This window comes from Haliaeetus albicilla, chromosome Z, assembly GCF_947461875.1.
Source record: "Haliaeetus albicilla chromosome Z, bHalAlb1.1, whole genome shotgun sequence".
Taxonomy (NCBI): domain Eukaryota; kingdom Metazoa; phylum Chordata; class Aves; order Accipitriformes; family Accipitridae; genus Haliaeetus; species Haliaeetus albicilla.
In genome coordinates, this window is record NC_091516.1 from 29,502,431 (window position 1) to 29,517,688 (window position 15,258).

At 37.7% G+C, this 15,258-nt stretch overlaps 1 protein-coding gene across 5 annotated transcripts in view; it reads left to right on the top strand.

The window, feature by feature from the left end:
- CEP78 (centrosomal protein 78) overlaps nt 1–11,253 on the top strand; it is a 29,714-nt gene extending 18,461 nt beyond the window's left edge. For all 5 annotated transcript variants that reach the window (XM_069777262.1, XM_069777266.1, XM_069777267.1 and 2 more), the window contains 4 exons: nt 4,615–4,692; nt 6,455–6,621; nt 8,713–8,866; nt 10,401–11,253. In XM_069777262.1, the coding sequence (XP_069633363.1) occupies nt 4,615–4,692; nt 6,455–6,621; nt 8,713–8,866; nt 10,401–10,925 (924 nt within the window). In that variant the 3' untranslated portion in view covers nt 10,926–11,253. The remainder of the gene's footprint in view (nt 1–4,614; nt 4,693–6,454; nt 6,622–8,712; nt 8,867–10,400) is intronic.
- Nucleotides 11,254–15,258: the final 4,005 nt, after the last annotated feature.

Consider the following 15,258-nt stretch of genomic DNA (forward strand, 5'->3'; position numbering starts at 1 on the left):
TCAGGATACACTGCTGAGGCAGGCAGCGTTTTGTGCTTTGAGGAAGAGTTGTCATATGGACCTATATTGTCCGTGTTACCTGTAGTATCACATACGGAGCAACTGTAAGGAAGGGATAATTTGTGATTAATTTGAGCTTCCTGGGAGGTGAAATTACAAATTTTAGGAACCTACTCCAAGATTAGTTCTAAATTTCCTGTGCTTGTAAAGGTCCAGATTCTCCTGATTTTCTGAATTTGGAAACCAAAATACTTCTTTAGGCCATGGTTGCATATCTGACAGCACTGTTTAAGCAGTGTTGAACTGTGGCTGTGCCTCGCCCATCCTTTTTGTTACGTTGATGCAAAGCATCATTTCACATTATGGCAGAAGCGAACTAACAATTTCTCACCATTGAATCGTGAGGTCTATTTCCCTTCTGTCCCTTAGTGCGTTTCCATTTCTTGTTTCAGTCTTTCTCTCATGTCTTTTTTCATGTTTATCTGATCATAAGGCAAGTTAATTCATCTTGCTGATGTGGAGAAAACTCATGTAGTTCAACAGGAGGTGCAAATTTCTGCACCTGGGAAAGAATAACCCCATGCACCAATATATGCTGAGGGCAGACCATCTGGAAAGTAATGTGCAGAAAAGACCCTGGGGATCATGGTGGACACCAAGTTGAACACAAGCCAGCAATGTGCTCTTGTGGTAAAGAAGGTGAATGGCATCCTGGACTACATTAGGAGGAATGTTACCAGCAGGCTGAGGAAGGTGATCCTTCCCATGTATTCAGTGCTGCTGAGGCCACACCTGGAGTACTGTGTCCAGTTCTGGGCTCCCCAGTACAAGAGAGACATGGGCACACTGGAGAGAGTTCAGTGAAGAGCCACAAGGGTGGTTAAGGGACTGGAGCATCTCTCCTATGTGGAAATGCTGAGAGAGCTGGGACTGTTCAGCCTGGAGCAGAGAAGGCTCCAGGGCAATCATATTTATATAAATACCTGAAGGGAGGGTGCAAAGAAGACAGAGCCCATCTCTTTTCTCTGACGCCCAGTGGCAGGACAAGAGGCAATGGGCACAAACTTAAACAAAGGAGGTTCCCTCTGAGCACAAGGAAACACTTTTTCACTGTGAGGGTGACTGAGCACTGACACAGGTTGCCCAAAGAGGTTGTGGAGTCTCCCTCCTTAAAGGTACTAAAAAACCATCTAGATGCGGTCCTGGGCAGCTTGTTGTAGGTGGCCCTGTTTGAACAGGAGGTTGGACCAGATGACCTCCAGAGGTGCCTTCCAACCTCAGCCATTCTGTGATATTTTTCCAGGTTAGTTTTTAGCCATCTTAGTGACTCACATTGGCTTATGTGATTGGGTGTGTTCCAGAACTGGAGCACAGTAAATGGCAGAACTCTATGGCTGGTAATGCGAGAGGGGAAGTGGAGGACCCTTTTTATCTGAGTTAATTTGGCTTAGGTATTGTCATTAAACAGCTCTTACTGAAGAGCTGCTTGAGGTGGGAACTGACTTGAGGAACTGATCTAGCTGAAAAGTAATCCAGTGTATTTGGCTGTAGCAGGCCTTGGCACAGCCTTTCAGTAAAGTGGGACAACCAGCTGTGCTAGCTAGAACAATGATGAGATTGCAGAGTAGGAATAAACAATAAGAGGTGGGAACTCCTTAAGCTGCCACTGTGCCAAAAAAGCTCTCCAGACATCCCTGGATGTGACAGAATGACCAGGCTTTCGCTTCAGTATGCAAGTCCTTGAAAACTTCTCTGCATCTTTCTGCTCAAAAAGGGGCTTTAAGCATACTACTTAGTGAAACAATATTAGTTGTGTTTTCATTTTTTTTAAAAAATCCCTTGGCTAATTAAAAGCTTAATTTCTGCTTAAATGAAAAATAAGAACTGATAAATATTCTTTCCTTCCACTAGAGGGAGTCTGAAATGTCAGAATTGCCTCTGAAGAATGTAGTTGAAGAAACTCCCAGATTTTGAAACTTTAACTAAGGATATAAATGGTGAACTTCACCCTTAATGTAGTTAGCAGGGTATAACTTTTCCTACACATGAATACTATGTGAATTACATAGAAGTAGAAATTGCACTATAATTCTTTTTTAAAAATAGGGACAACGATGTAATCAAGTATAAAAACATGGCTAATTAGTTACTGAATTTTTTTATATGTTTAGTTTCTAAACTTCAGTTTTATATCTCTCTAGTGGTGAGTAGTCATATTGCATATAGTGGTTCTGAGGGCTACAGATATATTTGCTATTCAATTTCCTCTTGAAGGCTGTCGGTGCTGTCTTTCTGCACTGCACTACTAGAAGGCTCAGTCTTGTAGCATGAATGTACATGTAGCTCTGATGTATTTTAATGACTTTTTTTCTGCACAAAGACTAGCAGTTTGTGTAAGCTAATGAATTTCTCAAAAGCAAATCAAAGAATAAAGCGTATGTATACTTGTAATTTAATGGTGACAAATATGTTTGCCGAGGTACAAGGCATCTTCCTTTAAATGTAGTCTTCTGATACTGCTTATGAGGAGATGTAGCTGCAGTGTTTGTCAATTTTTTTATGAAGTCAGCCCATAACCGTCAAATGTGTATATCTACGGTGTGATAAATCAAGTTTAAACAAAACTACAAAACTTCCAAATTTCTGTTTAAAAAGTCTTGATAATTCAACTATTTTCTAAGCTTTTTCCTTTTGAAAATACAAACCAGCCATCTGAAGAAAAAGATTAGTGCTGTCACCTTTAGAATTGTCTAAAGTCTGTCCACAGCAAAAATACTATAGAACTAAGGTTTCTAAAGTAGTTGCTTGCCAAAAAAACCTACACCCTAGAAACTTTAAAATACATATATATATATATATGTGCACACACTATAAATGGAACTGTAAGAATTCAAGTCTGTGGTACCTGTGACTGATCTTCAAAGCTAGGTTACAGGATTCCAGCTTACATGTCAAGTTGTGAATGTAGAACACTATGGTCGCTACTTTCTGTGGTGTGCTTCTGTATCTATAAAAGGATTTCTAGCTCCTATTATTTCTACACATTCTGAGGCAGATTGCAGTAAGATTGTGGTATTTGTTGAGGGTTCTTCTTGGAGGTTTCCCCCCAACGCCATGCCTGGACGTGATTTTGTTACATCATGGCAGTTTGGTACTGTTAAATCTCTTTCCAAATACTGTCTTTGAAATGTGGTTTTCCTATACCTTCTGACCTCTGAGAGTCTTTCTCATGTGTTCAGCTGATGCAGATATGACTGGCTTTCTACTTCCAGGGTTAGCTTGGCTGATACCAGTCTAGGGATCTTAGGACTGAGCTTTACTGGACAATAGTGACAGACCCTTAATCTTCACTCCGAGTGGTTGTCACTGGGAGGGCTATATCTAGAATATTTTAGAACCTGCATCTTTGAATCAGATGCAAAAGTCCCTTGCATCCTACAAGACCTGTGAGGACCTTTTGGCATTTGTAGAAGGATTATTTTTACTATGCATAATGCTGGACACCAGTCTTCTCAGTTGATTGCTTGTATGAAGTGCAGTAGAGTGCTCTTGAATAAGCTTTTAATAGTAAACAAAGGACTTCAGTACTGTTTGGATCTTTGCTCTTCTGTAGAACTGACTGGTAAGGTCTGTATAAAAAGCAGTGGCCTATGTTACATATATGTGCCTGTACAGAAGGTGTATAGAGAAATGAGTAAGCTTTGTATACTGTTGGTACATACAGGCTACCTTCTGAAAAATGGAGCAGCTTGATAATTTTAACCGTTTTTACCTTTAGAACCAGAAGACCGTGTTAAGGCATGCAAGAATGAAAATTCCTATTTGTTCTTCCACTTCAGATGCTGTAATTAAAGATGATAAGGCTGTGCAATGATATGAGAAAACATGGTATTGCTTATCAAATCCTGACTACAGTTCACTGACACTGAGAGATTCACTACTTGGAACTAAAAGTTAAAATACAAGTGTAGGCATCTCATGAATAAGACTAGGATATATTTGCTAGATGTTTATGTTTGGTTTTGTTATTGTTAATTCAACACTAAGCTGCTTAACTCACTCAAACAGCTTGGGATTGTGAAGAACTTAGTTCTGCTGAAGAACTCAGTGAAACCAATTGGAAAGAGTAGAGTTCTTACAGTTCAGAATTTTGTATTCCTACTGCTGTAATAAGGAATAAAATCCTGGATGAAGAATACATTCTGAAAATCTAGGTATGGCTACTAAGGATTTTCTTCTGAGCTCAATTTAAGCTTTTGATGAGGTAGTTGTATTTAGTTAAAAATGAGGTTTGAAAAGGTGAAGGGGAAGAAGAGGAAGTAGACAAGAATGTACATTCCTGATGGTAATGTCATAGACCTGAGAGACTTGTGCTATAATCTCATGTTATCTATTGCTATATTGCAAATCACTTCCGCTTTCCTGTATTAATTTTTTGCATCCTAAAGTTATGTACTGGTAAGACCTCCGTCATGTATTTTTGTAGAAGATATGTTGTTGCTTGGAATGCTGTGTGCTAGTTGTTAATTGGACATGTTGAGTTTTTGTATAAAATTGCACGGTGATTAGACATTTTGATATAAATTTCATGATAGTTTATCTGTGTTACGATAGTTGGAGCTGGAAGAATGCATGGAAAAATTAAAGGAAGAACAAAGAGCCAGAGTAAAGGCTGAGGAACGGATAACGGAGGTAATGATAATTAATTGTTAGTTGTCTTTACTTTTAAAGGAGGCACCAATCAAACTATCCACTTGCTTAATTAGGAGTAATTATCAACGACCCCTAATGTGGTAGCTTCCAGAGTTTCAGTTCAAAGTCACATGGATCATTTCCTAGCCTAAGGGCAGTGATGAAATCTGGATTTAGTAATGTGTGTTTGTTCTCCTGATCCTATTCCAGAGCCTTGAACTCTGGGTCAAGCTACTCTTTCAATGTGTTTCATTCATTTGGCATATTACTTATGATCTGGGGCATCCTGATGTTTGTTTTTCTTGAGAAAGTGATTAAATCTGTTTGCAATTTGCAGCAGATGGATAGCTCTTTGAGGTCTCCCACCTTCTTTATCATAACTTGCATTGAAAAGCTGTTTGTTGCAAATGTTGTTTAATTTGGCGTATTCTGTCCCTTTTGATTTTTAAGTTTTGTTTCTGCAGACAATAAAAATATCGGATGGTTTTCTGCATAGCATGTTGTCCATAGCCACCAGTTGTTGTGAAGTGCAGTTTCACTTTATGACAGAACGGAACTAAAGACTTGTCACAGTTAAACTGTGAGGTCTATTTCCCCTCTGTCCATTGTTGCTAAACTAAAAAGATCCTTTTGCATCAATAAGCAGAATTTCTTGTAACTGAGTTGAGTGTAAGATAGTATAAATGAATGGATTTGGTTCTTGATGTGATCTGAAGTGGAATTAAAGTGGTGGTAGCCTTTGGAACTTGAGCAACAAGTGGTACCCCATAGTTCAGGGAGCAGATACCCACAGAGAACTCTGTGCTCTACAAGGTTCGTTGTAGTCCTCTGGTGCAGCCATTCCAATCCTGTAATGTGAAGTGCATCAGTGGGCTCTGCTGGATGCCTGTTGTTTGAATACTTAAATGCTTTTTAGGCTAAATACTCTTTACAAGCAATCTTTCTCTGTCATGCTGGACTGCTTGGACCTAGCACCTTGTCTCAGGAGAAGGGATAAACTAAGTAGCAGTAATCTCTAAAATTGTTAATTTTGATGCTAGTTGAACAGCTACAGTGCACTACACAGTTCTGTTATTTTTTTGTCCTTGAAAGAAGGAAGGCCTGTGGTAGCAGTGATTCCATAGCTGTAATCTTAAATGAGTGTCTGAGTTAATGTTTCTGTCAAACATATTCTACCACTATCATTCAGCTTTCAGTTTGTCATTGATTTGATTAATGTTCAATGTGAAGAAAAATTGGATCATCTTAAACTTTCAATTTTGGGATGCACAGTGCAGGGGAGAGATAGAGTAGTATGCATGCCCTCTGATAGAGGTGTGACTAGAAGGAAAGCATTGGCCTTCGTTAAGGTGTTTTACTAGTAAAATAAATTCTTTGGTGTTAATGTGTCATATAATACATGCAAATTAACATGATATGAAAGCTAGTTTTTTTCTGCTTGCACTTGCTCTACAACATTCTGTACATACTGGAGACAGTACTGAGCCAGTAGTTTTGAGTGCCTGGAGTAATTTCACTATGGTAGCATAGAATTGCAGCTCTGGATAAACAAACCTGCACAGATCTCAATGTAGTAGTAGTGCCCTGAATATTTCTGGTACAGGAAGCTCTATATCAGTTATGTCAGTTACTTTGGGTATTTCTCTGTGATACTGCTCTATAGGTTGCAAAGGTGGCATTGTGTATTTTGGTTTTGTTTTAACTGACAATGAAAGAAATTACTTTACCTCCCCCCCCCCTTTTTTTTTTTTGTCCCCCATAGCTGGAAGTCGAAAATGCAAGATTAAGGAATCTAAATACCTCCCTATCTGATGTTCTTCATGCACAGTCAGTAACAAACATGATTTTGGAAGATGAAGGTGTTCTAGGCAGCATTGAGAACTCTTTCCAAAAGTTTCATGCTTTTTTAGACCTCCTTAAAGATGCTGGGTAGGTTATCACTTTACTGTTTCTCGTAAGATCTCTTTCCAAAATTATCCTTCCATTGAAGTATGCTGCCTTCTTCCCCCCCAGATCTCTAGGACTGTACTTGCAAAGAGCAAAGGAAGAAAAATTAACTATGTACCTACTGTTTAGTCTTCTCTTAGTGGGAGAAACATGATCCAAGCACTGTCCAGCTGAATTCATGTATCTGTCCTTGGGAAAGGCTTTCAAGAAGCCCATTCCAAAAGAGAAGAAAGCTTCTATTAAAGTATGTTTCCAAGTCTTTATTGGATCACGTGTGGCTCTTGGCATTCCTGTGATATGAAAGGCTCAAAATGCAGTTGAACTGGCTTCAGAAAGTGTCTTGTTGCCTTGGGCCCATTTTTACTAATTGAGGTACAGAAATCTAGATGGATGAATCTGGCCTCTGTATTTAAATTCTGGATTATTTGTTATTGCTTGAAATATTTTAGAGAGTGTTTGGAGAGCGTTGATTGAAGTTTATCTTAAGGCTCCACCACTGTACCTGCAGTTTCTCAGAGGATGGTTCATCCTTCCCATTTGTCAGCTTAAGCTTTACAAAACAGGTTTGCCTACTTAGGTATCTCATCCAGGAGAATGAAGGAATGATATGAAGATACATTGTAGTCTACTCTGCATGTTCAAAGGAGACCACAAAAGCTTTTATTTGCCCTCCCTGCTTCCTCCTTCTATCCACCTCCACATTGTAACAATGTAACTTAATGTGAAGTTCACCTTGAGGCTGTGTTCTAATTTTGAGCCTATCAACTGGTAGAGTTGCAGTTCCTTTAAGAATGAATTTCAAACTTCAGAGGAAAGGAAAAATGCTTTTTCACTACATAAAATATAAGTTTTTCAGGTGGGCCTTACATCTGTTCATGATTATAGGGAACTGCTCTGAAAGTTACAGAAATCCAATCACAAAGACTGTTCTTCTCAATAAGTTTCTATATATATGTTGTGGTTTAACCCCAGCTGGCAACTAAGCACCATGCCAGCCCCTCATTCACCTCCTTCACAGTGGGATGGGGAGAAGAGAATCAGAAGGGTAGAAGTGAGAAAACTTGTGGGCCAAGATAAAGATAGTTTAATAGGTAAAGCAAACGCTGGGCGCACAAGCAAAGCAAACCCAGGAATTCACTCACTACTTCCCATCAGCAGGCAGGTGTTCAGCCATCAGGAAAGCAGGGCTCCATCACATGTGATGGTTACTTGAGAAGACAAACACCACAACCATGAACACACCCCCTTCCTCCTCCTTCTTTCCCCAGCTTTATACACTGAGCATGACATCATATGGTCTGGAATATCCCTTTGGTCAGTTGTGGTCAGCTGTCCCGGCTGTGTCCCCTCCCAACTTCTTGTGCCCCCCCAGCCTCCTCGTTGAGGAGAAGCAGAAAAGGCCTGACTCTGTGTAAGCACTGCTCAGCAATAACGAAAACATCTCTGCATTATCAACACTGTTTCCAGCACAAATCCAAAACATAGCTCCATACTAGCTACAATAAAGAAAATTAACTCTACCCCAGCCAAAACCAGCACAATATAATATGTTGTGCTATCAGTTGATGGCTGCAACTTCTCACTTCTTATTGAGGCTTAAAACACCCAAGTGGTAGGTTTGGCCAGTTTGTAAGCTGGTAGGTGGAACGACATGACTGTATGTGCAAAGCATGTAACTGGATTTGGCTGTTAGAGATTATGTGAGTCTGGGAGATGTGCACCAATCTTCTGCTTGAGTGATAGAGTTTTAATCTTTGTTCTCCCTGACAGGGAATCTGCTTGCCAGCATTCTGCTCAGAGATCAGTGCTAACAGGGAGAACTTCATTCTTAGCCTCATAACACTGAGTGAAGACTGACAGTTTTGACCCTGCAGGCTAATTTGTGCAAAGACAGGAAAATACCTTTAGCTACTTGTTTTCATCTCTATCAAGCTATTTTGGGTTTCTCAAAAAATAATGGAAAAACTAAGTTCAAAGCCTCAAAGAGATTCTGTTTTTTCTGTTTTTTAGTATTTAGGTCTTTCACAGGGTAAGAATTTTTTGTGTCATTTTCTATTAAACTTTATTTTACAGACTTGGACAACTTGCTGTATTAGCTGGGATAGACCAATCAGATTTTGGTCTTTTGGGGCATCCACAAATGAATTCTACTCTCAGTAAGCCTGCTAACATGCTAAAGGAGAAGTCTTTTGAAGAGGAAAGACAAGAACATACCCAGAATAGCAAAGTAAGTCTATAGAGGGAATGCTAGCGGCAATGTACTTGATGTGATTTACTGTAGTTTTCAGCTATTATCCCCCTCTGACTGAAAGTAATGATTACCAAATGATCCATGAAGTTGTTACTGCAATCTTTTGCTGTAGCTGTATTTATACAGAACATAATAATTCAATGATTAATATAAGCTTTAAGTGATTACCATGTGGAACAGAAACCATAGTATTTTGTAATGTACTAAAGGAAGTGTTCGTGGTAATTATGTTGTTTCTTATTCTGAAATATGAAGTTCCAATAGTGGTATGCATCCATTAAAAATGGAAAATAGCATGACTAGGGTTTTTGGCAACATTTAATAATGATGTATAGTGGTTTCAAAAAACTTAGTCTGATAGTAGAGAGTAGTACAATATGCCTATTGAAAAGCACATATTTTCTTTTAAGTAATGACAGTGTATATGTCTAGTCCTGTTAGATTGCTACATGGGCCTTGCCATGAATTTCAGGCAACTACCAATTTGTAATATTAACAACATAAGGTTTTGGTTTCTACTGTGAAGTCAATAAATAGAAAACTTTCTGGATTTTTCAAGGGAGGCACAAAAGTTCCCTTTAAAAAAAAAAAAAAGTCCAGGCATAAGTTTTTAAGGCAATTAAAAATTAAGATACTGGCAGCCTGCAACTGTGTCCAAGTTGGATAAAACTGTCATGCTAAGAATCATTCTGCAGTCCAGTATGTTTCTTATACCCAGTGTCTTCCCCATTAAGTGTTACAAATTCCTCAAGAACACCATGAGCTTCTAAAACATGATGGTAAAAAATGTTGGGTTTTTTTAATGGTTTGGAAAGCAATTTCCAGTTTTGCAGTTTGAATCTGCTAAAATTATTTGGAGTAATAGAGCAATTCTCATTATAGGTTCTTTGACTTTTTTTATAGTTTGGCTTGCCACAATGTTTTCAGCTGATGGACTCTTCTGCACTGTGAAATTAACTTGTTCATGCAATTTGTTTGAATATTTTTTTTTCTAATTCAGCTACAATTAAAAGCCTGAGCTTAAAAATTTTTTTAAGTATATATGGCAAAGGAGGATTACAAAAAGCTTCAGCTAACACTTGCACTACTCTCATACTTATCTCTTAGTATTGGTTAGTTTGAATTCTTGTAGCAGCTATGTATTGTGGAATAAACTATTGGGACCACACTACTGTGAACTGTGAGCAAATGTAATGAATTGCAGGTATTTCAGGATGATGGATGTAATTAGGCTTTGGCTGCTTCAGTGTAACTGACATGTTTCTGTAGTCTAAAGTTCAAGCTAGATGGGAAACTAATATACCTACTCTGTCATTATCACCCTAGCAATCTTCTGAAACTCACTTGCTTTGAAAGGTAATAAAGGTTGTGTGATTGCTGTTATCTCTGAATCTTTTCTATATTATGTAAAGACTTTATTTTGCTATGCAGATTTTAGTATATGGCAGTTGCAATACTGGATTTTTTTCTCTCGTTGCATCAGTATATTCACTGGAATCTGTTATTTCAGAACAGAGCTGGGGACATCCAAGTTTCTCTTCCTGGCACATTTCAATCCCAGATGGCTGTGAATAATGCCTTCTCTGCTCTTAGAGAAATACAAGAACTTCAGACTGCTGGGCAACAGTACCAGCCAGGCTCACGGAAGGAAAACGAAGCTCAAACAGTTAACCAAAATAAAGAGGGTAAGCCTCAAGATAGTACTCCAACATTCTCTGAGAGGAGAGTCAAACAAAATGAACAAGCAAAAGGACGTCACTCAGCAAGGCAATTGGTTACCAGTCTGCATTCACTTTCTGATTCTAGTGTACGTATTAAAAGTAATGGTGGCAGAATATTCAGTGGTGCATCTGGTGAAAAAAGCAAAAATTGTTCCTCAAGTAAATACATCCCTAGAGCAAATGAAACAGCAATTCCAAATGGTGGAGCAAGAAGAGACCAAAGTAGACTGCAGACAGTAAACCACTCTGGAACTGATACTGTAGGATCTGGCTCTGAAATACAAGAAAGTATCCAAAGCGTTACCAACAATTGAAATGGTTCTAAAATGTTTGGACTGTTCTTTACACTTGCAAGATTAAAAATAAATTTTGGATGCATCAGTATAGTTTGTGAATTTTTTGTAAAGTAATGTAGACTTAGTAACCTTTTAAAGCATTGCGTGCTGTTTAGTATTGCTGTTTCATGTTTGCATCACTTGTCACTAAATTTTTATTTTTGGAAGCATGCGATGCTCTGGTAGAATGGTACCCTCCTGTTTGTACTACATACAAAGGATTCCTGGCATATGGATTTTATTATGTATCACAGATCTTGTTATAGAGTGTAAATTGTTTTGAGCTAATAAAATTAGAGTACAATTTCTTTTTTCCAGTGTTTATTTCCAGTGTATTGCAATGGAAGTGGAAAAAATGGTTTTGGGGCAAATATCAATTCATGCCTAAGTGTGTGGGTATGACATTCCCAAAGGTAGTGAAAGTTCCAGGTTCAAAAATGAGCCCAGAAGCTTCTCTACAAGAAATATTTAAATACAGCCATTCTTCCTTATTGCTATGGCTGCAGATCATAGAATAATACACGTTGGAAGGCACTTCTAGAGGATGTCTAGTCCAACTCAGTTACTCTTAGGACCTAGAGAAATGTGGGAACATAAAACTAAAAGAATATCATTGTTTTAAAATTCCTGGAGTTTGCCCCCCAGCTTCTTATTCCTGTCCTTTTGCACAGGCATCTGATCTGCAGCCTCTGAACTATGGCACAGAGTAACATAGATTTTGATTTGTCTCATGTGGCACAGAAAATCATTTTGTTTTGCACCGGGAATAATAATAAGATGCACTTCAACATGGCCCTGAAAAATAAAGCAGTATCTCTTTATATTTGTACACTTGCCTGAGTGCCATGAGAAGGCAATCAGTGAAGAGCCTAGTATAATGATTATATGTTTTCTTCTCTACCTACTGTAGTATATAAATAGGAGTTCTGTAAAACTGAACTTACTAGGAAGGGTTGTAGAGATGAAGAAGATGTTAAATATTTAAGCAAATTTTAGGGAAAGTGTTTTTAAGCAACATAAAATTTGCATTTGGAAGAATGAAACAACCTAAACAGTTTCAGTTGAGGGTTTAAGCCTAGGTCATTTGGTTCAACAATGGGAGTGAATTTTGCTTTTGATTTTGAATCAACCAGTCAATTTTATTTTCTTAAAATAACTTCTTCCTATGAGTTTCTTCACATGCATGTGTTTGTGTCAGTCCTGATTTAAAAGAAATTTCTGAAACTGCAGTAATGAACTCTGGGAGATTGGGTAGTAGGATCTGACATACAGTGCTTATCCTTATGAGAAGTTCAAATGCTGAAAGCTCATCACATTGTGCAATGGTCATGAAAAGCTGCCTTTTTAAAGAACAGATCAAATTTAAGTATTTTGCCTTCATTTCACTATTTACAGTGTTAGCTGAGATTCTGGATGGTCATAATATTTTAACCTGTTTGATACGGGCTCTTTTTTTCTTGGCAATGTGTATTCTATTTGCAGAGTGAAGGGGCAGGGTGATGGAGCAATGGAAGATATTTTTCACATACAGGAATTGGGCAAGATGACTTGGGCTGAACTGGGGAGAAAAAAAGTACTGTGTAACTTTCTTTTTACTCTGTCATCTGTCATGAGAGTTCAGGAACACAAGATCTGTAGAAATTCGTGACTCCAATTGCTTGACAATTACAAAGAAATTAATGAATCCTCAAATGGAAATTTTCTACTGAGTAAATAGCATGAGATTACTTTAGCTATTGCAATATTGCACAAGTAATTGCACAATGAAAGTATGTTATTTATACAGACTTTGTCATTTCAGAATAATAGCAGGTAATATATTTATGCAATTTTTTAGATATTCTCCCAAACATTTGAGGTCTACTCCTGCAGTCATGATTCTTTGCTTGTGATTTTGGTTTGATTGACCAATTACCTGCAATCAGTTTCTTCAACATTAAAATGCTACATGTTCCCCTTTTAAAACTAAAACTCTAAAGCTAATCAGTGTGAAATGATGGATAAAATTATAAATTCAAAAGTATGTGGATTTGTGAGGTTAGCAATTATGAATCTGTTATTTGTCCCTAAAAATATCATAAAGAACTTAGAACAGTTTATGTATTGTATGCCTATAAGCAGGTGGCATAAATACCTTTTATGTTAAACACTACTAGTATTTGCTTTTAAAGTATGAATTATGTAAAAAAATCATCATTTAAAGCAAAATTGGCCAGGCAATATATAACTTAGATGGGCATAGTTTTTTCAGTAGGATTAGTACTTAATCTTTTTTTTTAAAATCAGAAACATTAAGGATTGTCCATCTCATCACTGGTGCTGTTGTGTAGCACTCTTACTGTGAGAATCTGGAGTGCATACTTTATATATAGTTGAATGTTGGACCTGAAGTCAGTAGAGATAATGGATGTAAGTTACCTGGGGGAGAAGTATTTTTTAAGGCTATCACAAGTATTTCAAAAGTTTCAAGGTTTTTACTAACCATTTAAAAACACATTTCCAAAAAAATATTTTGTGTATATACAATAAAAATTATTTTGTGTTTATATAAATATACTTTAGAATAAACTATTTCAATAAGTAAAAAAAATTGTGTGTATATATACATACATTTTAAATGATTATGAAACCATTTTACCCTGAATTTAGATATAAACTGTTTCAACCTCTTGCTGTTAGTTAATGTTTTACATATTTGTCTGTGTGTTCTTGTTTGACATAAAAGCCTGAAATCAATAGGCCAGTTATTTGCTAGAGAACTGTTTACTTATAAAACTCAAGCATTTTTTCTCTCTTCATTTGGGCTTCCCAAGAATTACTTTTCATACTTCATAATTCAATATTTGGAGCCAGATCTCTGAAAAACAAAGTAACCCCAAATCCTTGTCTGAACTACCTGCATCTTGTTTTAAGTCCCCCCAAAATTTGCTAGTTGCACTGGTTTGCTGGATGAGACATCCCAACTGCCTCCTGAAACAGCTGCCAGGTTACTATGTAGTCAGCATTATTTGTCTTTTAATAATGACGTCAGTTTGTCAGTTATTGTACCAGATAGGGAACTCGTGTGTGCTTGCTCTCCTTGAGCGAGCTGATTCTTTTCCAGCAGTAGGCGATGAAGGTTTTGCTGTCCAGCATAACATGAAGTCACGATGAACCCAATAAAAGTTCACTGAAAGCTCTGAAACGTCATTTAAATACTACACTTTCTCTGATTTGTTTCATTTGGGTTTTTGTTGTTGTTTTTTTTTTTTCCAGTTATACATCATAGTAAGTACAGCTTGCTCTGCTTATGTGTTAATTATACAAATTCACATTCATCTGCTGGGATTTGTGGCACTTGAAGGGTCAGGTTCTCTGTCAGATGCTAGAAGCCAGAAGCATTCCTGGAAGTCATGGTTCTGAAAGCTTGTATTTTATATTGGCTGACTATGAATATTCATGTAATGAATTTATGCTTTTTGATGTAATAAATATATTAAATCATAATTGCTGGTAGGAAAATACTAAAATAGGAGAAATATAAATCCAGTAGAAACAAAACTCTGGTGTGACCTTTACTATTCTTCTTTGTTCTCTCCAACTGTGAAAGCGTAATAATCCCTTGCATGTAGTAAAAACTGACTATTCTGTGTTCAGGAAACTTTCTGGTTTATACATCCTTATCAATTTTATTTACTCCCCATCAATGCACAATATGAACTGGATTTTCTAAAGCTCTGGGTGGCAAGGCTTCCAGCACAGTTGTCCTCTGATCTCATGGGAGTTGCTACTTTTGACCCTTTTGGGCAGGATGGGACTTTTCCTGAACTGAAAAACTACAATACCTGATATTTACTCCCCATACTCTGAGCCGATACCAGCACCAGCTTGCCTAGTTTCTATTTCTGTGTTCTAGCTCTTTGTGTCAGAGGTTTGAATTACACTTTTAATTCCAGAGTTTTAATTTACCTTGTGGTCTGTGCCATGCAGTTAGGATTCAAGACTGATCCTGCTCGCATGTTGAAGCACGTCCCGTAGTAGTGGCCAGGCTTCCTGACCTGAATGACCAACCTAAACTTTTTCTGACTGCTTCCACTACCCCTTCCTACCTAGGATACCTTTTCCCCAGCTGGTTGGAGTTTGAACCCACCTCTCCAGGCAGACATAGGTGGTCTGGGTTCCGTACTGGGAAAAGCCCCTAGGAGGAGCCCATATCTCTTAAGCCTGTTTCTATTTGAGATTCCAGTAAAAATAATTATCTTGTAGTCACATCTATGTTGTTACTGAGCATTTCAGTAGGGGCTTCTATTTAATTAGAACCAATTCTAATGAT